Raw genomic sequence first — 24,150 nt, 5'->3', positions numbered from 1 at the left:
GGAAACACTAACAAACATGGCGGATTAAATTTGCTGTGAGGAAAAGTGATTGTGGGAAGATATTCTTGCCGAGGTAAAGAAACCCTATGGCTAAACGACGTTGTTAAATGAGTTTTTATATTAGAAATGTGATACAGCCAACGTTCAGTGTTGACTGTGTCTTAGTCGAGCTTTTCAGCTTTCCAAGCTTAGCTAGCGCACGTTGAGTAGCTAATTTACATGCCGAATTCCATTCAGAAATCTGGTTATTGAATGTTGTCTTACGTACTCTTACTTACGTTAATACTCAAAAATATTACTTAACATCTAAAGCAATTCACTAAGAGCCCAACTTCAAATCGGCATATAGTTACCATGACGTGGTTTAAAGTGGAATATCAACTTTTTAAATGAGACCAGCGGCACAGTTTATGACGAGCAACATGAACTAACAATGAAATTAAGATTAGCAATTTACTGTTAATTAACGACATGTCTGTCGCATTAAAGTGGCTTCCAGTGATTCAGTGAGTAGCTCTACTTCTGAATTGGCAATTACTGAAGAGGTTTGTTGAGCCATCCACCCCCATTTTGGTTATTCTTACTAGGTGTTTCTGAGTTGTTCATTAATAAGGTGAAATGGACGAAGAAGACAGGAACAGTCCCTGTGATGTGGCCTCAGACAGCTGTGGACTGGTGGGTGTCCACCTCAGCACTGATAAGGACTCTGAGGGTGAGTGACAGCTCCTGTTACATCACTGAGATTCATACACACATAACTGCCTGTTTGATCTCTGTTTTAAGAAACTGGGAAACCTTATTATATATATATGTACGTATTTCAGATGGAGGTTCAGACCAGGAGCCTGCTCTTCCTCCTGATTTGGAGTGGTTGGATGAATTGTCTGAGTAGGTATTTTTGCTTTTCTTTGAATCATATCTCTTTTAGCTAGCTCAATTTTGTAATTTTTCTCCCAAATTGATTATACTCGCTGCATTCTAGACCCCAGTAAACACCTCCAGGCATAATTGTGATTTGATCTTATGTATGAACAAAATGCATGGTCAGACTTTGTATTAAATATGCAACCTTTCCTAAATATCCTTGTGCATCTGTCCCAAGAGAGGACGATGGTGATGGTGACCTTGCAGTTGTGGCTGATTATGGTAAGAAGAGGAGTTATGCCGAGACAGCACGGATGTTCAAGCTGAGACGAAACCTGGACCAGCTGGACTGCTTTCACCGACAGAAGGAGCATGACGTGCTGAAAGCCAGGTCTGGACCTGGCAAACAACACACTTCTAGAGCCACAGTAGCTCCTTAACCTAGATAGACTTGACTGAGGTCTGCACACATAATTAACATAAACGTTGCATGTGTTTTATAGTATGAATAGCAAAAAAACACAGGTGTCTTTTTGTCACAAGTTGTTGCATTGTCAAGAAAATAACACATTTCTGCCAGTCTTTTCAGTTTCTGGAAATATATTCTCTCAGTGTGATTCGGCTCTCCCAGGTTTCTCCCCTCTTGCCCTCCTCACACAGGGCCAATCATTTCTGTACCAATTGATTCAGCAATTTGCAGGAAATCATTTCAGCTGAAGAGAGAACATTTCCTATAATGTTCTCTCTCCCCACTTTTCTTCCCTCTTTTTATTTGTCTGCACTGCAAGCCATTAAGCACCCGATGAACTGTGATGCAGTCCCCAGCAAAAATGGCTGTCATTTTCCTTTTAGCACAAAACATCAAAGGTCAGTGTGGAGCTGCACTGCGTTCTGATCAAACATGAGTTTAATGGAACCTAAGCACACACCTGGCTTTTAACCAATCTGTAGCTTTTACTGTACCATGTGCCATGATTTTCTTTTTATGACCATTTTCCCCACAGCCACAGATTGCTGTGTTGCACACCATTACACTGCAAAAGGAACACTAGGCAATTCAAAGCTGTTGAGGTGTGTGTGTGTGTGTGTCCACTCATTTTTTTAGTATCTTCATTAGATTGCCTTGTTAGCCAACAGAATGCCCTCCATTTTGTTGCTGTGGCCACAAGGAAATCCATTAGCCTGATGCTCTGAACACACTGCACTTTAATGGCCTTGAAAATGTTCCTTCTGATTGATTTTGACCTAAGGCATTTCTTTATGTCAACACTCTGATCCTTTCTTTTTTTATCTAGTGTTGTTTTCTTTTCCAGAGAAGAGCTCAACCTCTGTCATCAGAATATTGAAAGTTTGGTAGAGCAGAGGGATAACTTGGAGAAAGAGATAGGGCGACAGAAAACAGAAGACAACAGGTGAGTTCAAAATGAACAAACACTGACTGGTCTCTGTATTTATATCTGAGATGTTGAGTTATTGAACCCCTGAGTTGTTTGTTTTACTCTGCAGTGTGGCAGTGTTCCGTTTACGAGCACAGCATAAACTTCTGTGTCAGAAGCTGCAGAGTGAAGAGGAGCTGGAAGGCCACATCAGCACCGAGCTGAAGCAGCTAGAGTGAGTCCTGAGGGGAGGATGGTTTGACAGGGAGGTCTTGTTCTGACAGGCATTAGTACTGTGTGGAAAAAGTAGCCTCCTCATTTATTTCTATGGGACCACTACATTAACTCAGTGACACAGCTAACAGAGAGAAAAAGTTGAACCTCACTCAACTTTTGCCACAATGTAATGCAGTGCCATCCAGCAATGCACTTTGTTTGGAATTGTTGCTGAGTTTGTATTAGAGCAACATGATGTAACTATTCTACCTTAAAATCTCAGCTTCTGAATCACTGTGATGGTTCAGTGACTTGTAACAGGGAGAATGGAGCCTCTGTCATTCCCAGTCTGCTCCCTGAACATCTTTGGTGAGCAGGTACGATCTCCCTCTAACTGACTGATAGTCAGCTGCTTAAACTGCTGGAATCAGGTCCAGCAAGTTCAAAAGTAATGCTGAACTGTTGATCCGTTAAAAAGAATTCATTAAAAATCAGCGTTCCAGCGTGCATCTCTGATATCCAGTCAGGAAACTTTGAAAATATCAAGTATTACAAACAGAGTTTGGTGTGTTTGTTACAGTGACAGAACTCTCGGGTGTGGAAGCTGAGAATCATGGGTAATAAACATTGTTTGATTGTGTTTCAGTTCAGTGAGTGGTACTATGCAGTCGGAGCTCCAATCAAGCGATTTTCTGATTTCTGTACATAAAAAACACTCAACGGCTTGGACTTGAATTAATTACCACTTGTGGCTGCAGAGGCAGCTGTTGCTCAACAAGATTACATTTTGTTGTTTAAATGTCATGTTCAAACTCAGGTTTTAAGCTGCTGAAAAAATACAAATAAATCCAGTCTAGTTTGATTTGCAGTAAAAAAGTTTTTTTTGTTGTTGTTTTTTACATTGGACTATTTAAAAAAATAGTATCTATTTAGCTTAATCTGTAAAATCTGTAAAGAATGAAGGAAGGATTAAATGTTTACCTCTTAGACCAGCTGATACAGTTAATTGATTTGTTCATATTCAGTGCAAAATCAAATCAGTATATGGCTTTAAAACCCCACACAGCTGAGTGACCGTTCAAGTCCATAATATTCACCATCAGTCAGCATGTTTAGCTTCTTGTTCTGTCTACATCCTTCTCATTCTATGTCCTGGCTCTGCAGACTGGAGCTGAGTGAGGTGGAGGTGGAGCTTGGCAGGTTCTCCTCACTTCGGCAGCAGGTGCAGGAGGAGGAGCGGGTCTTCCAGGTCCTTAAGGCCCAGAAGGCAACAACAAGGCTGCAGCAGGAGAAACAAGCCAGTCAGAACCTGAAGGTCAAGATGCAGCATCTCAGAGAGTAGGAAGAATCACCGTCTTCTCCATTTAGACCGAATCTTTGTTTGAATCTTTGCTGTATTAACTGTGTGGCCATGTAAAGACTGATGTGTGTGTAAGTGTCTGTGATTGTGTTCGATAGTAAACAAGCAGCGATGATGAAGACAGAGGAGAGTGAAAGGCAGAGGAAAATTGAAGAGCGCCGGGCGAACCGCAAGATAACTGCCAAGTACTTGAAAGAGACCATTAAAAGGTAATCAGCTTTTAAGCCAATAAACAGGGCTCAGAGCAGAACAAGAATATGAAGAATCTCAGGGGACCCATTGGAGAGTCGACACATCCTATTGATCATTTGTTTGCATTGGCAAAAAAATGTATATAAAAGCAGGGCTTATAAGATACTGAAATTCAAAGAGCTATGTTGTAGCAGAGAGTGAACAGGTCGGGTCGGGTATGTGCACTGATTCAATCCCAAAAATCACTAACAATATACATATCATACATTACACTGTGCATGAAATTTAGCCTCTCTGAAGCTCTTTGGAAATCCAAAATGGTCACCAAAGTCACCAAAATCTTAAAGAATAAGGCTGGCAGTATTACATGGTATGTTTTTCTTACTGTCAAAAATCCATTAAAAGCAACAATGAATTTTCTTCTACTAACAAGCATCGCCTGTGTTCCCAAAACCAGATTGGTCCTCCGTGCCAGAGCTCTGTTGTTGCCCAAAAACTATTAAGTACACAACAGTGAGTCACACTGTTGCACTGGGTGATATGATCCCTCATTACCTTGAACAAAGCCACTGTAGTTTATTTTAAGCATCACATTTGTGTTAACCCACCCCTCCCTTCAGCACGTGTAATATTCAATAACCAATGCTTTGAGTGGATTATCCACTTAAATCATGAAGACTTGCCAACAAGCAGCAAAATAGAATAATTGTCTATTTATATAACAGGACACTATCTTTGATTAAGATTATTTTTGTGCTCCAAGAAGTGAAAGAAGCCATTAGTAGTAACAGCCAAAACTAACAGCCAATCACAGGATGACAGATCTGCAGTCTTTTCTGGAAACAGAAGAAGTCCTGTATGGTTTCACTGCCAAAAGTGTTGATTTCTTCTCTGTTATATTTTTCAGTTTGTCAGATTTTTTGTTCATTTAAATAGAATGACTGGTAGAAGTTTATATAAATGCCTGTATGTATGAAACATATCAATCTTTACCACCTTAAAGCGTGAAAAGAAAATTACTGGTAATATTTACCATGTAACAGCTATGAGGGTTATGGTTATAGAGAATAAAGCAGTTCTCTGAGTTATGATAATTAATCCCAGCTCCTGGAACTTTTGATTCCCAGCAGTAATAGCAGATTTGTTTTTCTCTCATCCGGAATTAGACCATTCACATGCCTTGTGATTGTCCCCATTTCATTCAGGATGCATCAGCAAGAGGCTGAGAAGGAGCAACAGAACAGGGAGTTACTGGAGAAGAGGATACAAGCTGTCAAATCACTGAAATCTAACATAGCAGCCACACAAGTAAGAAACAACAGCCACCCATACTCATACTATAGAGTAATGATGGTACACAAGCTGTTGCTCTATGTATTATTAACATTTTCTGTAGTCACCAAATGAATAGTACAATATAAGATCATTTCTAACTGCATAGCCTTTTAAGTATAAACTATATATAGTGATGCATTATATACTCATAAAACTTTAAAGATGGACTGATACTGCCTGGTGTCATTTGTGCTTCGAGACATCATAAAGGCAGTGTAAACACAAGTGCATGATAAACATGCACATACATTAATGTATATTTAAATGCATGTATGAAACTGAATATAATTTTCCGTTGTTTGTCTGATGGTTGTACCTACTCATAATCTAATAGAAATGTGACACAGTGCATTTCAAACAAAGTATCATCAGTAGAGCTCAGTAGAAACACTTTGTAAACATATGGGCTAATTATCATTATCAGTCAGAGGTTATGAAAAAAAACCTTTTAGTCTCAGCTGGACAGAATTACAACATTATAACATTATGGCTGCTGATACTATGTATTGTTAGTATATTTACTGTCATGAACTGTTACTGTGTGTGTGTTGTAGGAGTCATAACAAAACTAAATCTTAACTGCGGATTTAATCTAGATAAGATGAGTGAACCTTTTAATGAATTATGTGCATTTATGTCTTAAAATTGAAACTGTTCTTGTCCATATTAAACATGTCACTCAAATACTCACAGTATAGGTTGGAAAAATAATAATGTGATTGTGTGTTATTGGAATCAGGAGTCCTGGAGTCCAATCAATGAAACCAGATTGAAGGAGAGGATTAGAGATACCTTATAAAGATAACTTATAAAAAACACTGAGGCGACTAACTGGCTGAGGCAGATGGCCGCCCACCCTGAGTCTGGTTCTGCTCGAGGTTTCTGCCTCTTAAAGGAAGTGTTTCCTCTCCACTGTCGCCTGGTGCTGCTCATGGTGGGAACTGTTGGGTCTCTCTCTGTAAATATTATAATATAAAGAGTACGGTGTAAACTTGTTCTATATGAAAAGTGCCTTGAGATAACTTCTGTTGTGATTCTGCAGAAATCACAATTCTGCATATAAACCATAGTGTAACATTTACATTAAAAAATCCTACATTTACAACATTTGTTTGCTGACGTATGTTGTCTATTTTTACAAAACATGGCATCAGCACCTGGATTTATTGATTCCAATCACCTCAAATCCTCTACCTCAGTAGAATAAACATAAGCAGAGACCAAATTCAGCTTATAGTTAGATGCTTATTGCTGTTTTTTCAAGTGAACATTCAACAGGTCCATATCACTTTTTACCAGAGAATATTTTTCTAACATCCCTCTCTTCTAGTTCAGATGATCAGTTTGGTGCATCAGGCTGCATGTGGTCAAACACAGCTTCATTAATCTGACGTTGTTTCTTCAGGAGAACTTACGGGTCCAACAAAGCAGAGCCAAAGCAAATGCCCAGAAGAAAGAACAGCAACAGAGACAGCTGAGAGAATCCCTGCAGGCCCAAGGCATCAACAGTATCAAGCATATGTACCAACAGAAACAACTAGAGAGGATAAAACGAAAACAAGAGTGCGTTTTCTCTTCTCTTCTCCTCTCCCTTCCTCTCCTCTCCTCTCCTCTCCCACATGCATGTCCTCCACTCCCACTCTATGCAGCAGTGTGTGGGTGTTTTCTCTCACTGTACGCTGAGGAATACATGACCCCATTTCAGTATAATGCAGTGCTGTTGATTTGCCCTTCTCAGGGAATTTGAAGAGAGGCAGAAGTCAAACAAGGTGGCGATTGTGGCAAAAATCCTTCAGGAGGAACAGCTGGTAAAGAGCAGGAGGAGGCAGCAGGAAAAGCTGCCGAAACTCTCAACTACTGACCAGTTCCCTTCTCTGGGGAGGATGAGAGAGAAGCTCCTGTACTACCTGGATCCCAACCCCCGACCAGCCTCAGAGGAGAGAGCCACAGCTGTGAGTGGTTCTTAACATCTGAGAACCCATTTGTAAAGTGACAGTTTAAACAGACTGAGTGCAGCCTGAACAATTCTGACCTGATGTATTTGTGCATTTGTCCATCAGTTAAGAGAGGTCAGTGACATCAGCAGCTCATCATCAGCCCCCTCTGACGACGAGGACCTGGAGGACACCCTGCACCAGGGAGTGGACCAGCGAAGCCTTGCTGACAGCCTGGCTGAGCCTGAGTTCTCTGGGCTGTGGGACCACAACTACAAGGTGTGCTAGAATAACAGCCGCTGTCAACCACTAACAAATCCCTGCAAGCTGCTAAAATTAAACACTCATAAATCATGTCCCATTCACAACAGGCACACCATTTTTTTTTATTGGTTGCGTGTACTGCATATTTTTGAGTAGGTGAAATTCCCACCTGAAGCTTGATGCACTGAAAGAAAATATTTCATTAACTTGAAACATTTGCACAGCAGTTTTGATGTACATCAACAACAGAGCTCATCAGTTTATTTCTCATTCACTGATTTAATCAGATGTTTGAACATTGGGGTGTGAGGTTGCAGGGGAGGGGATACCAATAAAATACAGACTCAGATCCCAGTAGCTGCACCTCCAGGTCATTAGCGTACTCCAACACAACTGTCAGAGATTGTAGGTGGGAAGCCAGTGAGGGATCGCATTACTGCTTCTGCACTACAGACTTAGGGTAGGGTACTCTGCCTCTCACCCAGTGTCACCTGGGATTGGCTCCAGCCCCCCCACGACCCTTAAGGATAAGATATAGGTATAGATAATGATATAGATGGATGGATGTACATGTAGGGTGGATGGGATCTGGAGGGTTGAATCATGAACCTCCACATGTTCAGAGTGAAGTTCATCACTGACGGCACCATGTGTGAGGGAGTTATGAAGACCTGAGTGCCCACAGTACAATCCCAAGTGTTTGGGCTTGTACTGTTTATAGATCAGAGTTTTTCTGTTTTCCAACACTGTTTGAGTTTGAATCTTTGTAAATTTGATATCTTTAGGTTTTTGACCATTGGTCGGACAAAACACAGCATTTTCCTTTAAGGAATTTTATTTTTCACTATTGACATTTCTTTCTGACATTTTAACAATTAATTGATTAGTTGAAAAAGAATTAACAAATGATCAATAACGAAAATATTAGTTGCAGTGCTATTAATGATTATGCATACAATCATTCACAACATATTATCTGATAACTCTCATATTGTTTTACCAAAATCTGTTTAAAGTGTTACAGAGAGTGATTGGCCGACTCATTTTTCTTGTTACAACAGAAGTATCTGTGTCTGATTCTAAAACATTAATATACATTACACAGAGTGTCTCTAGGCAACTTGCACTGACTTTCTCATGCAGTCTGAAAACACCAACATGTGAGCATTGATTACTTCTACTGTAAACACCTAATGAAACTGAATCATATTGATCACATTAGAGTTGGACTACAGTGACAGCACCAGTTCTGACTTTTCTTGAGTCTAGGGATGAAGTGCCTTGCTCAGGGGCTGCTCCATGGGTGTGTAGATCACTGCCATGGAGGTGAGTGGACCCTGTCTCCCCCAGCCCCCTACACTCTCGAAATGTGGGGCGACAGGCATCACTTCTCATTGTGCTGGTGCCTTTGAGGCCTCAGAGCGAGCGTGTTGTTATAGCTCAGAGCTCTGAGCAAGTGACAAGTGGAGTGGAAGTGATCTCTCTTCCGAACGTAGAGATCAGACTGATGCTCTCATCGAAGGCTACTTCTCCACACAGTAATAACCAGTGCAATAGATGAGCACAGCAATGTAACAAAGCTAATGAGATGATTCATTCATTTCAAGTGCTTTACAGTACAGAGAAAACAGAGCACTGATACAATGACAAAGCCATAAAAAGTAAAACAGTTTCACATGTAGATAAATTTAACACGTTTGGTTTTCCTTGAGTAGCTTTAGTGTTTGAAAACCATCTTATTCCACAGTGTCTGACAGCATCACATATATTCTCTATCAGCTCCTCTCAACCAGGGCAGGATTGTTGAACCTCAGTACTTTCTTTGGTGCAAAATTGTCAAGTAGTTTTGCAGATATACTTTTTTCCCTTCATTTTTTAAATGAACACATAAACACCTTTGTGATAGAAACACCATACTTATTTTTTTAAAGAAATGTGACCATGATTTATTCTGAGAGGGGCATTTTGAAGTTGGAAAATTAATTTAAAAAATAAAATAAAATAAGATAAAATAAAATTGTCAGTGCTGTCAGTGTCTGGGGAGCAAACTGTGTGCTAACAACATATTTTCAAAATTATTTCAGACCTGTTTTGGCATGTCTGTTCTGCAGCTTCTTGCAGACATGGCTAACATTAATGCTGATATCAGTATATCTAGTTTTGTGGACAGGAGTTCTGTGACTTCGATTTTTTTGACATTTAAAAAAAGGTTAAAATTTAGTCAGAGATGAAGATGCATGTTCACACACAGATAATCCACTAGAAACAGCTCCCATTTTTTATATTACATCAGACTACGACTCTCATTTTAATCCTTAGTTTGTTACATAATCCTGCATTAAATATTTTTTTATCTTCTTATTCTTAGACTAGACATATGGTACATATTTACATTTGCTTTCACTCAGACAGAGAATATTACACTCAGTCCTTATTCAGCAGTAGCCTTGGACAACGTTTTAAAAACTTTTATTATTTTAGATTTTGTTTCATAGATACTATGAAACTATCAAAATACTTTAATATTTGCTTCATGTGTTTCTTTTTTCTATCTAGTGCTGTGTTCTATATTTAGAGACATTTTATAGCTGTGAAGTTTGAGTTTATTTCACGATGTTACAATTCTACAGCTTCATTATAGTGACTGTTGCTGTTTCTTCACTGTGCGCTCATAGAAGCTCCTGAATGAGAAGACTACACTGGTCCAGACAGAAGTAAAGCAGGAAGAGCCTGCAGTGGCCAGTGGAAAACTCAACATGTCTGCCAAAAAAGTTGAGGGAAAAGAGTTGAAAGGATCTCCATTCATCAGTAAGCCAGAGGTCATTCTCTTCAAGGTAAAAACATCACAGATTTTATCACAGGAAATCCAATGAAATGGAGTCATGTGTAATGTGTATGTTTCACATTTAAAGCTGTGTAAGCTGCATATTTTCGATTATTCAGCTGTTGTTGATGGGTTTTTAAAACAACAGAATGATTTAAAACATTTTAAATGGTCTGTTTTAGGACTTTGAAGTGGGGAAACTCTATAAGAAGAAAATTGTTCTGACTAACATCAGCTATACCACTAACCACTGCAGGCTGCTTGGAGTCTCTGCTCAGCTGAAGGATTTCATCTCTATCAAGTAAGAGTTTTACATCATACATTATAATAACACACAACGGTTGCTGCCATGGTGTAAAGCAAGTGGACCTAACATCCAGGCAAACATATGCACATATCTGCATGTGTGTAATATTGAGCTTAAAAAAAAAAGTTGCAAAGTTGTCACAAATAAGAAAACTCCAAATGTGTATAATAGCAGGAATTCTGTCACACAAATGCCATATTCTATTAAAACAAAGAATATCATTGCATGTTCAGATGAAAAAGCTAAGTAAGCTTTCAATTATGTGACCTAAAAACATCTAACTAGAACATGATGCTTCCTCCGCTCTTTGTGCTAAGCTATGCTCTCTCTGGGATGCAAGGACTGTCACTTTTTTGTTTTTTTTTTTTACTTTTCATTTTACAGTATATAAGGACAGCAGACCTGTTACATGTCCTACTGACTTATCAGTGAACCAAGCCAATAAATAAAACTGGAAGAGGATACGTGCTAAATAATCACAACAGCAAAGCAGTTGTTGTTAAAAGATCTTCAAATAATCTATTCTTTAGCAGCCACATTTCTTATATTGTTTATAGTGTTTCACCACTATAGGCCACTATGAACTGTTAATTCTTCATTTTCCAAATTTACAGACCAGAGCTTTGAAAGAAGCCAGTAACTCCAGTTTAGGTCTATGTATCACACTGGCCAGATCAATCTCTGATGGGACAAACATACAAAATTAGGCACAGTTGTTGTTCAGTTGCTTTGTGGTTTTTCTCTGGGTTATGATGTTAAATTCTGGTTTGAGGACATCGTTTTATTGTGATGTAGGATCATAGACCATGTTTACAGCAACTAATGTTAAAGCTGCTATGAATCCACTGTAGATTGAACTGCTTCAGTTATCACATGGAAACATCTGCTCGTGTATCACCACTTAGGAATTTAATAAAAGCACTTCTTGTCATTTTAAAAGACGATGGAGTGGACGTGAAAGCAGAGCCTGTCCTCCCACATATGGACGCCAGCTTAGATCACCACGCTCACAGCTCCTCTTATGAGACTCAGCTCTGAGTCAGTCTACGTCTCTGCTATCTCCTCTCTCTCTCTCTCTCTCTCTCTCTCTCTCTCTCTCTCTCTCTCTCTCTCTCTCTCTCTCTCTCTGCCTGCCAGCAGCCTACAGGCCCAGCAGAGATGCATTGTTCTCCAGGTCACTCACTGTGTATCACTTTCCCATCAGCTCCCTCATGACTTGATGTGGTTTCTTCATCTCTCTTCTTTCTGCCTGACTGAGTGAGGAGTCTCCCAGGCTACAGCAGGGTCACTTGGAAACCACTGATGCTGTTCTTGAGCCTTCGTGCTGGGCGACTTGTCTGAACATATCACCTTCTAGTCCTCCATTCTCAGCTCACATGTAGCAAACATGCATTTTCCTACTTATGGATGAATACACACATTAAACGGAATTAAATAAATAATCAAATGAATGAAGAGAATAACAACAGGTGCTGCCTGCTGTTACTTTTCTACCAAAAATCTAAATAATTTTCTCCATCATGACAAAGCTTCTTTGGTTTTCCTGCTACACCTGTTTGTCACTATTACTCATTGTTACTCATCATTTCCTGTAAATCAGAGGATATTTACAGCATAACTATGCAACTTTAAAAAGATAATACAAAAAGACGAAAAATATGTATGACAGATTAAAAGTTAAATTCATAACCTGTAAAACACAACCTTGCTCTGTTCAGTACAGTCAGGTTTTGCTAATATGGTCTTATGTGGTCTGGTATGACCAGTACTTAATTGTAACTTAATTATGCTGCTGTTGATGGCTGTCAACTAAAACCCAGACATTTTTGTTTCTCTGTGGCTCATGAAATTTGTAATGGGAAGATAAACAAGTAACAATATAAGGACAAAGAAACTTCTCTTTCATTGAAGTCAGTTCAAAGATGGTGAAGGATTTCTTGCTCACCCACAGCTGGAGTGCTGCCACCAGCAGCCAAAGTTTTATATAAAACAGACCCAAGTGTTTAAGTATTATTATTGTAATATAGTTTCCAGCCACCAGTGGCAGCACTGAGTGTTTTTTGTTAGATTACATGTGCCTGATTTTGTTTTTTTGTTTTCACCTCAGAAGTCTGACCTGTCAATTATCCACTGATAAAAACACAATCTCTAAGCACTGAGTGACTCAAATGTCTGTGCTGAGGGAGATCCAGGATTGTGTAACATAATCTGAAAGTCCTGGATCAGGACTAGTAGTCACTTGTTGTGTATATGTGCATCTCACTGATTATTTGCAAAATATTGGAACTAGTTGCGATTAATGCCTTTGTGGCTCATCCAGCTATTCAGACAACAAAAAACAATGACCCCCTCTTCTCTCACATCTTCCATCAGTTACATTTACATTACAATTCTTCAAAAACATACAGTAGCTTTACTGTAATGTTTACACGGTATCACTACTGTAACCATATCATCTGTAAAACAATATAGTAATAATATTATTTGAGAAAATATAAAAAACAGAATTCTGTTGACACTTGCTGACAGATTCACCTGCTGCTGCCACTGTATCATCCACACACCCTCCTTTGACTATTCAGTGTCTGCTGAGTATAAAACATGCGGGTTATTCACACATTAAAACCTACAATATTGAGATCAGTCGTGACCACTCCAAAGCCTTCATGGCTTGCCCAGCTAGAAACATTAAAACATCAAACACAGCAGGAGAGAGAAACGTCAACCAGGAACACACTGGGCTTTTTCACACCAGCCCATGGTTCCCTGTACGCCCCCTGAATTTCTAAAAATGGCTTCTCATCCCTCTACCCCCTCCTCCCAGCGTAGGTGCGTGTGTGCCAGAATGGGCTCTGCTGTGTCTTTTCACTACTGGGACAAAAACCACAACAGCCCAGGCTTGCCAGACTTGGTGAAAAGCTATTGTATAGAAGCTGTGCAATTAGTGTCACCTCCTAGCATGTATTGTAAATGAGTGTCTGAGAGGAAGACACCCCTCTGAGGTCTGTGTGTTCCTGAGATGTGTTACGAGATAAAGCCCTAGACTGTAGTAGAAATGGTGGTACTCGACAAAATCTGAGGGTGCAATCAGACCTACCATTTGTTTAATTGGGTCCAAATCACACTGGGATAAGATACAGTGTTTGGTTTTGCCTCCTGTCTGAGGAAGTTAATTAATGAGAAAAAACTGTTTAACGAGCAAATAGATTTCAAAGGAATCTTCAAGTCTAGATTAGACTGGACGTTTTTATGTGAAACAGTTGTCTCTATGAATCCAAACTTTTTTCTGAAACAGATCCATGCAAAACCTACCTAAACCTAAACTGCATATATTTATTTTGGAAATGCCCTCTTTTAAACCAGACCATGATCTTTAACTAACCTGAGCCATGTCCTGTGAGTGCCTAAACAGAACCATAAAACTGTTATAATGCTGTAGTCATGCAGTATAAGTGGGTATTGTTCTGTAAAATCAGATATTTTGGCAGAAAACAAATCTGTTGTCTGAACATTTTACTGATATGTTCAGTATCAACGTAGTGGTGACTTTCCAAATATGTAGATTAACAACACATTCTCATTATGTTAATAGAAAACTCGGTCCAGTTGCAGTTATGTTTCCTACAAAACATTTTGCTGTTGCAGTTTAGTGAATTGCTAGAAGACTGGGTTGTGAAGGGTAATGGGGAAGTACTTAACAAATTAAAATTTTGACCTGATGACTTTAGATGAAAGGTCAGGGACATCTCCATCCTGTGGGGAACATGAATCTCTGTACCAAATTTCACAACAAATCCAACTGTTGTTGCTGTTGCTGTAATTATTCCACAAAATGAATTAAGTCTCTAGACGAGTAAGCAGCAGAGCTTCATGTGGTTTCTGTATTCAAAACCTTGCTTGCAAAATTCCATTTAATTTTAGCTGGAAGTCAAATTTCACCTTGTTCGACCCATTTTCCAAGTGAAGTGGTCTGTCACTCTTTTTATTTATCGAATGGACTTTGTGACTGTGAAGCTGAACCTAAACCTTGACAGTCACATGTAAACTAGTGTTATGGTTGTGTCCAGTTGAAACCAGCTAAAAATAGTGTGTAAGGGTTTCTTCACATTCTCAAGTGCATGAAGTCTGAAAGGGACATTTATTTCAGTGTCTGACATCAAAAAACCATGCTGCACTTAACTGAGCTTGTTCATTAATCTTTTCTGGTCGTCTGTCTAATACCCCATAAAAAATAATTGAATACGAGCATCAGTCAAAACTGCAGCTTTATATCCAGTGTTTGTTTCTAACTAAAAACATCCACTTCAACATATTTTCAAGCAGTTTCATTGTTGGGTTTTTTGGTGAATTGAATATCATCACTCTCACCTCAGATCTGCATCATGCTGTAGCCTCCACATTTTAGAACAAGATTTCACATTTTGAACAACAACAGGATTATACAGGTAATATTCACACACACGGACAGAGTTTTGATGCTTCAGTGTAGATCGCTTTTGAAAGTAGTTATGAGTGTGAGGGTGTTTTAGCTCTGTTGAACTGAATAATGAACTGAGAATGTTTATTGATTTACTGTAGGAGAAGCCAATGGGGAGAAACCAGAATGTATAATAGAACACACAGTCAGTAATACTGTACAGTCTCTGCTTCATCACTTCAGTGTACTGCAATGGATATACTGTGCAGTATGGCCTCATTTGAAGCTCTCTATATAGGGCTGGAGCAGGCTTTTTCAAACACTGCCTCACTCAGCATTTAATCCCAAGTGAACTGTTCTATTTCTCCTCATGTCGTTTCATATCACCTATGAAACTAGGAGAGAAGAATGGTACCAAAGGAATAAATAATTAAAGAAAAAAATAATGAAAGAAAAAAATTCAGGTAAAAGTAGAATATGACATTTATAATTACCACCAGATTCACTCAATCAGGTTGAATCCTTTCATATATTTCCAAGTCACAGCAGTGAGCTGGATGGCAGCTTCAGCCAAGCTGCTCCAAGTTCTTCACCTGACATCTGGACCAGGAATTTCAAACAACTGGCATAAAACAAATCTAATGCTCCATTGTCCACTGACACTGATATCAGTATGCGCAGACTGCTAGTGTCTCTGTTAGACAAAGTGGTTTTTCATATAAATATTCTGATTTTAAGTGTGTGCAAACTATTGAGGAATTTATGATAAATGTAGAGGTCTGTGACCTCTTCAAATAATGTTTCAGAAGAGGTTAATATCACTTTTCATAAACTCTGTGGCTATAATCATCTCATAGGCCAATCATCTCTACATATTATCACCCATCTACTTCATAACAATCACCAATTGATGTTGCTAGGAGACACGTTTTCAGTGTGCTAGAGAAGGAAAACCATGGTCATCCCTCCTCTTCACAGAATTTGTATAGTTAACATAAAAAATACAAGAAAAACTAGTATGAAATCTTTCCATTTTAGACACCCCACCTTCAGGCCAAAATGTCAACATGACATAGATTTCTCATTCTCTGTGCATGAAAACTGTGTGATTGTACTCTAATTTAAACTGTTTTCACTCTGTAAAAGGATGAAACCATTAACAAGATCTAATAAAAGGCTGCTTTGGCATCCATTATATTCTGTAAATGTTGCTATGCTGGTGGTTGCATGTTTCTAACTTCTTGTTTATGTATTGAGTTTTGAGAATCCTCTGTGCTCCTCCTGCTGGCTGCGTGCCATGTTCATATTGATCGGCCTCTTCTTGTGTCTCTAGAAGGGCGGCGCGTTGTCAGGCTCCTCAGGGCAGTGTTCGGTGTTAGAGTTGGTGTAAACATGTGCTGTGAGATACACATGTTGCTTTGAAATAGCTCATAGTCCTCATGTTTCTTTTATCGTCTGAAAATAAACTTTAGGTTTGTGGTATGCAGTGCGATATAATAAAATTTGGCAGTGAAATGATACCGAACCATTCTGTTCCACACTGCAGTGTTTTCATATGGAACTGCAGCTTTTTCTCCTCTTTGTTTTTTGATTCATCACACTTCAGCGTTTCATCTGAGGCTGCTGATCATATCATATTTCCTATTGCAGGGGCATGTACAGTATGTTCTGTGCAAAATCTATGTGTTTCCTTTCTCTCTTGTGTTATTGCGGTACATGTGAGGCCTCACAACGACTCACACGTGATGTGCTATCACACAATCAAACTGCTTTTACTTTGGGTGAATCATCAGACACTTGTCTATCAAATGACAACTGTGTAAAAACCATAGGGACCAGACTATGAAAAATGGAAATTGTTTTATTCATAACTTACTGTGATTTGTGTTTCAGCTTTGAGCCTCCTGGTTCCTTATCTGCCGGGATGTCCTGTGACATGCAGGCTGTTTTCCAACCAATGGTTAGTCACATCACTACCTCTATTACACCTGCACTACATGCTACAGTTAATACACTCATAGGCTAAAATGTGCCTTTTTCTCTGTGGTTTTAATGCCATTTGAGTTTATAAGAATGTGAACGCTGCACTTGTATATCAGCATTTTGTCAAATTGGAACAAGGCTGAGTATAGACAGTGTTAGTCAACAACAACATCTGTATGTTGCTGTGAAAAAATGGCTCTAAAAAATAGTTGGAATGAGAATGGACTTTTTAGAAATGCGGGAACCATATATGTGTGCATATAGATTACAACTGACTCTTATTAGTCAAGTCATCATAAATTTTCTGTCTGCCTGCTGTCATTCCACTCTTTAGTTTTGTAATCTAATTTCTGACATTATAGCAAATCAGAATAATCTTTAGTGCCAAGTAAGTTTACAAATACGAGAAATTTGTCTCAGTATATTGGTGTCAAACAGTGATATATAAAAGTAAAGAGCAAGTACTGTGATACAAGGAACATAAATGTTAAGTGTAACGTAAATAAACTAGATCAGAAATATTGACAATGATAGAACAATATGTTAAGTATATAAAGACAATGTACTGAGTGTTATTGTAAGAATAAGAAGCTGTACAGATTGTGCAGAAATTTGCAAAAGTTCGCGGTATAAAGTAAAGAACGTGTAAGGGTAATAGCCCAGAGAGAAGTGCGTTAATGTAATGCATCAAGATAGGTTTAAGATAGATTTAAATTCGAACCTTTATTTTGAACTAAATGTCAACGATCTTATCCCTGTAGATCAATGAGGACCTGGAGGGAGAGGTCCAGTTTGCATCAGCAGTGGGTCCCTTCTCTGTGCCGGTCAGATGCACCATAAAGAAATGTGATGTAAGTCGTGTGAAGAGAAAATTACTTGACATTACAAATGACTGTCAGTGTAATTTTCTCATTATTGGTTGGTTTGTCTTGAAAGGATTTTTTTTTCCTGCTGCGTAAGTGTACATGTTGAATGTTTGATTTTGTTGGCCAACTTTAGGTTGCCAATAATGTAATAATATTAACAATTCTAATTGAAGAGCAACACTGCCTGTCTGTTACAGTCTAATTAAACTCTATATTATTTAATCACTTCATGTTTGTGTTAATGTATGTAAAGCTATGTTCTGAAGCTGACAGCTCATCACTGCTGATGATAATTACTACATGTGAACATATCTTTTCTCTAGCTGGAGGTTGACAGCCAGTTAATTGACTTTGGTTCACACGTGGTGGGCCAGACTATTTCACGGACGATCACCTTGACCAACAAGGGCGCGCTGGGCACCCTCTTCAGCCTGGACACCTCCACATGTCTCAGTCCAGAAACTAGCCATGTCCAGATGCCATCTCAGGTTTCTGCCCACACAAACCAGGTCAGACTGTTGATCTGGGTCTGAAGAAGTTCTGTTTCTGTGATGGTCTGATGAAGTAAATTTCATCACAACTACAAATAAGAATTTGGGAATTTCAAGTTGAAGACTGTACAGCATGCAGGATGATTAGTGTGTAGTCAGAACACATTACTAGGTCTAAAAACAGTCATATGAATAAACCATTGTGTATAAAATATGAATAATGTGAGTATGTTTCTGGCTGACAGGAGATGAGCCGTCAAAACACAACATCTGACAGTCAGAGGAGCTCTGCATCCACAGAAATCCAATCAAATCAAGAGAGTCAAGAGCTCTCATCGCAGCATGAGAAGCCAGGTGAAGGTATTATACATGTGCACACACACAAAATAATTATTTATACCCTGAATTAGAGTTCTGCATGGACCTAAGACTGAAACCTGAACCTGTACTTGCATCTTTAAGACCCAACCCATCTGAATCTGACTTGTACTGCAGAGTTTGATACAGTCTCTTTCACTTTTCCCTCTGGACATTGTATTCCTGCTTACAACACATGGCAAGCTTGGACAAATGGTACAATTAGAGTAAACAACCCAGGTCTGGTAGAAGAACTCTACCCTGAACCCAATTACCCATCCTAATTAGAGATAAACCAATATAGTTTTTTCAGGGCCCATATCGATACTGATTATTAGTAGTCAAGGAGGCCGATAACCGATATTTGGAGCTGATATTCATTTGCAGGAAAAGTGAAAACATTGGCGTCAAAATTTTGAATAATACAAACTCTACAAACTTTGTTTAAATGCCTTTAAGCATATGTTTAAATAGCTTTTCAGGCGCAGCTGCATCAGAGCCAAAATAACCCAGTTTAAAATTGATCTCTTATTGGCCGTCGGATTAAAAAAAAAAAAGGCTGATGCCGATATGCGTCAAAATGCCGAATATCTGTGCCGATAATAGACCCGGCCGATAATCGGTCTATCCCTAATAATAATACAACCAGACATTCATTTTCACATCAGGGTGAATCCTTATATATTTACATATTTAATTAACCCTTAACTTTTCATTTAGTGTCATCATCAGGTCAGACTCTCACTTTGTCTAATACTTTGGATTCTAAAACTAATGATATTTCTATCAGCTTTGTGTAAAGCACTAAACTAAGATGGTGAACATGGTAAACATTTTGCCATCAGCAAGTTAGCATTGACATTGTGACCATATTAGCATGTTAACATTAGCATGTAGGTCACACTCACCTCACCTCACAGAGCCACTACCTCTTTCAGAGTATCATATAAAATCAGTGCTGTTGGTAAAGACAAGTTAGCTGCTGCAGATTAGCTGCATTTGAAAATAATTTATAGGTAACAGTGTTTCCTAGCCACTGAGATACAGGAAGTGAGGACTGACAAAATCTCCTCATTGTGTATGATTTTCTTCATCTTTCTATTCTTGTTAAGACATTTGGTTCTTATAAGAAGAAGAACACACACACAGAGGAAGCAGACGGTTCACCTTGCTCTCACAGCTGTAAGAGGAGCTTCTTCTCTTTAATGTTCTCTCAGATCTGAAGTCTTCATCGCTGCTCTCAGCACTTTCCTCCACTGATGCTTTGATAAGCTCTTCAGTCTTTTACTTCTGCTCTGCCAGCTCTGGAAAAACTGTGTTAAAGTGGCTCTGTCTCTAATCTTTTTTTATCTGCCATTGCTAAGAGAGGGTGTTCTTGGCTAAATTTTCAGGCTGCTGATGTTGCTGAAGCTCACAGCAGTTGACATTTTATGCCTGTGTTGGTTTTTTTTATATCACATACATTTTTTCTTTTGAACTAATGGCTTCATCAAATTTAGTTTGATTCATGCTCATAATGGGACTTCATTTTTTACACCAAACTATCAGGTTTCTGATCTACATCTACTTGGTTTCTTGATCTACTACTCTGATTATAGCCACCATCAGGTGATTACCCTTAAAGATCTATTGTTTCAGCTACCCACGACAGAGTTCACAGTGTTTTCTTTTCTACAGTGTTGGCAGCTCCTTACAGCAGGTTGCCCACTCAACCAGTCAACAGTAAAATGGCTTATGATTTGCCCTGTATGTGTGTGTGTGTGTGTGTGTGTGTGTGTGTGTGTGTGTGTGTGTGTGTGTGTGTGTGTGTGTGTGTGTGTGTGTGTGACAGTGTCAGAGGCTTCAGCTGCAGGACCAGAAGCTCTTCCTGAGGTTCGTGTGACCACCGATGTGGAAGCCCAGGCAGAGGAGTGCCCCTTAGACTCAAATGACATAAGTCTAGGAAATGTAAGTTTTAAATCATACTGCAAATATTCGGTCTTATTGTAACACTGGTGGTTTTCAACTGTAATGATGAAATCAATCTGAGTATTCTGTAGGTTAAAGTTAGTAAAGAAAAACTTAATTTCACAGATAATGATAGAAACCTATAAAAAAATTTATCAGCAAGCCTCTTTTCACAATACAACTTTACTCAGTGCTGGCTAGTCAGTATCCTCTACCTAAATTAATATGTTAAACTATTAGTATTAAACTATTAGTATTGCTAGTAGTAGTCGTATTGTTGTTTCATACTAGTCAGCAATAGACACTTTGGTCCAATGGATGTTGACGTTTATAAGGAGAAAAGGTCATGGGGCTATTACAGTCAAAAAGGTTTATCGCCGCTGGAGGTTGACTGTGCTCAGTAAATTTCATGTGAATCAGACCAGTGGAGTTGACATTTTGATGGCTGGTGATAGAGAAGCCACAGGGTTGTTTAAATCAAGTGGGTTCATCCTGCTGGGAGCATGAAAATGAATGATTAAATACAGTGATCTGACTAAGAGAGTATCAGAAACTTTGAGTGCAAAATTGACATTTTGTGACAGGTGGAAAGTCCATGGATGGCCCCATTTTCTTTATAGCATTGGTTAGTTTTTAGTCATGCTAGCAGCGTGCCTGTAGGGATGGAAGTATTGTCTGTCAGTGAGTCTGCTGGTTGGTCTATCAACACTTAAGTCCAGTGCAAATTATCTCTATAACCATTAGACAGATACAGTACCAGGAGCTGCTGCAACAGGCTGCCATTAGAGTGGCACCATCTTGACCTTAATATCTGATTCAGACATTTGTGGTCCACAGAGGATGAATCCTATTTGACTTAGATCATCTCCTGACTTTTCCTGAAACACCAACAGAGGGTCAAATCTTTTTATTGTCCAATACTTTGGTTTATAAATAAATACAAAACTGATTGCTCTCCTGTCAGTCTCAGCTGTATGTTGTTGTTGTGTTAAGTGCTAATTAGCATGTTAAACTATCCATAAGTAAGCATCCATACCAAATTACGTATCAGTTTTGTCTGGTAGTTGTTGAGATATCTTGCTCAGGTATTGATCAGTGACTGATGGACCAACATCAGTACCCCTGCAGCTGATGAAGTTTTTGATGGATCTGACTCTGAAACTGCATGAACAGAGAGAGACACCTGCTCTGTCTCTGAAGAGACAATTATTTCTGTCTGTAGAAGTCTCTGCCTCTGTTTTTTAGCACTGATGCTGTGTGTGCCTCATGGCCCATATGAAGTTGTGGAGTTGTTCAGGGTTCATTACGTCTCTCTGGCAGGGGGCTAATGGTGCATCGCCTCTCCCTCTGCACTTGTTATGGCTGTGTGTATTGCATGTGCCTGCACGCCTGCGGCTCGTTCATTGTCATTTTGACTGATACTTTCACATCGTATGGTTGAAGGCTGGTGTTTTAAATGGTGGATTATCCATCAAGCTATCATGGTTCCACAGGACTGAGTCAGCTGCTGCATGAATGACTTTCTTTCTTTTGTTTTTTATTATTGCTCTCAGCACCTTGATGCTTTGAAGCAGAGTAGACATCCCACGCTACCTGTCGCTGTGGTTTGATTGCATGCCATTTGAAGTCACACATCTGAGTGAATACAGCTTCTCCTACATGGAAAGAAATGGTTTTATATCATGAACTAAAACGGTCTGTCCTCTGTGCACCAGATCACCATCAAAATTCAAACAGAGACAGCTCATAAAGCTCAGTGAAAATATGTAGAGTTCATTTTCTGATGTTACCACTGGGATCATCTGATTCTCATTCCCAGAGTTAACTGATCATTTATCATTTGTCTTGTAGAGTATTTCTCAGAGATACTGAACTATAAAAAGATATTTAAAAATTGAATGTTTGTCTTTCTGTTTGATGTACCTGCCTCAGGTTAGAGAGGGAGAGATCGGACCATTTGAAAGTATCAAACTGGAGGTTGTTTTCACGCCAACTATTCCAGGAGAGGCCAGACTGGACTTCCACATCAAATTCTCTAACTTATCCAGCAAACCAGTAAGACACAACATGTTTATCATCTTCTGAATGGTGTTAAAAGTTTACAGAGTCATAAATATTGGTTGGTTTTGTTCACATTCAAACAGATACCTGTCCAGGTGATGGGTACTGCAGTCAGCGTCCCTGTGTGGGTGGTTGAGCCAAGCATTGATCTGAAGATCTGCATGTTTGACCGCCTCTATCAAGACAGTATCATGGTGCAGAGCAGGTAGGTTTCAGAGCCTCAGGAGGCTGACTGCTGTGTCATTAATAGAAAATGAAATGTTCTCCAGTGTCTGCACTGTCTCACTTAAACATGTATTTATGCGTGTTGCACAGCTCCCAGTGAAAACCCAGTGTGTGTTACTGCAAGAGAGGGACCTAAGGGTTAGTGTGAATCCACATAACAATACTATGTGTGACTGACTTAGACCTGAGAGACAACATTAGGTTCAAGGACAAAAACAGCTAAGAAGCTGTATAAAGCCTTATTAAAGCTGCAGTAGTTTTCAAGTTAAAGTCCCTGTGATGGTAATTAAGATATCAGGCATCTGTAATGTTAAAGGCCAACTGACACAGAACGTGAGGCCTCAGGGTAGCCCTTTATTTTACGGGTCTCTTGGTTTCCTAATCACTTCCTAAAAATTAATTAAAAGTCTTTGTTAGTTTTAGGAAGTTTCTTGGATGAGAGTTTGTAATTTGGCGCTAATTATAAAGAAATTGGAATCTGTACCCTTAGTGAGTGCTACCTCATTTATTTGAGTTTGTAAGAATGAGTCAGTCTTTTATAAGTGGCTGTTTAAAAATGTACTTTATATTTGTCATGTTCAGCTGTGTTTTAGCAGACTGCGTAAGAAATAACTGTTATATAATTGTTACTTTCAAGGACATTATTAGGAAACTATGGTGTCCATTAGATAAAATTAGATCTCTGTAATCAGTTTCAGTGTTAATGTCAGTTCAAGGTGAGCTGTGTTTTCATGTAAAGTTTGAGTACATGCAATTGTGGTTGCAGCTATGTAGGAAAACTGTTTTCCTACATAGCTGCAAAACTGTATTTTTTCCCATACCAGTTAAATGTGTTATTATGATAATCACCATTATATATATATATGGTTTGTCAAGGCAGCATGAGGCAGATGACAGCCTTTTGAATAGCTGCTGTGTTATTGGTGGAGGATTCTTGGCGCAAAGAATGTATAATGTGGTGAAGATGGAAAGTCATGACTTCACATGCCAAAAAGCAAATTGCTTTGGCAAAGAGGAACGGTAGTCACTAGTCCAAGCTCATTAGACGACACACAGACAAACATTACCGTCAACTGACAACTCTGGAACTAACACGTCTCGGGTGGAAAAGCCAGAAACTACAGGATGTGA

The 24,150-nt window shown here is 39.1% G+C and overlaps 1 protein-coding gene across 1 annotated transcript in view; it reads left to right on the top strand.

Annotated features, from left to right (window-relative positions):
• Window positions 1-24,150, top strand: part of cfap74 (cilia and flagella associated protein 74) — a 50,011-nt gene continuing 25,861 nt past the window's right edge. The window contains exons 1-21 of the mRNA XM_018675147.2: window positions 1-73; window positions 588-712; window positions 825-888; window positions 1,103-1,255; window positions 2,178-2,276; window positions 2,371-2,475; window positions 3,621-3,794; window positions 3,915-4,025; window positions 5,214-5,316; window positions 6,749-6,906; window positions 7,082-7,295; window positions 7,404-7,556; window positions 10,217-10,375; window positions 10,548-10,666; window positions 16,983-17,049; window positions 17,834-17,923; window positions 18,262-18,447; window positions 18,675-18,789; window positions 20,618-20,733; window positions 22,666-22,788; window positions 22,878-22,999. Of these exons, the coding sequence (XP_018530663.1) occupies window positions 619-712; window positions 825-888; window positions 1,103-1,255; window positions 2,178-2,276; window positions 2,371-2,475; window positions 3,621-3,794; window positions 3,915-4,025; window positions 5,214-5,316; window positions 6,749-6,906; window positions 7,082-7,295; window positions 7,404-7,556; window positions 10,217-10,375; window positions 10,548-10,666; window positions 16,983-17,049; window positions 17,834-17,923; window positions 18,262-18,447; window positions 18,675-18,789; window positions 20,618-20,733; window positions 22,666-22,788; window positions 22,878-22,999 (2,525 nt within the window). The 5' untranslated portion in view covers window positions 1-73; window positions 588-618. The remainder of the gene's footprint in view (window positions 74-587; window positions 713-824; window positions 889-1,102; window positions 1,256-2,177; window positions 2,277-2,370; window positions 2,476-3,620; window positions 3,795-3,914; window positions 4,026-5,213; window positions 5,317-6,748; window positions 6,907-7,081; window positions 7,296-7,403; window positions 7,557-10,216; window positions 10,376-10,547; window positions 10,667-16,982; window positions 17,050-17,833; window positions 17,924-18,261; window positions 18,448-18,674; window positions 18,790-20,617; window positions 20,734-22,665; window positions 22,789-22,877; window positions 23,000-24,150) is intronic.

The sequence above is a fragment of the Lates calcarifer genome, linkage group LG6, assembly GCF_001640805.2.
Source record: "Lates calcarifer isolate ASB-BC8 linkage group LG6, TLL_Latcal_v3, whole genome shotgun sequence".
In the NCBI taxonomy this organism is placed as follows: Eukaryota; Metazoa; Chordata; class Actinopteri; family Centropomidae; genus Lates; species Lates calcarifer.
Note: the sequence above shows the minus strand (reverse complement) of the source record. Positions and strands in the feature narration are given on the sequence as shown.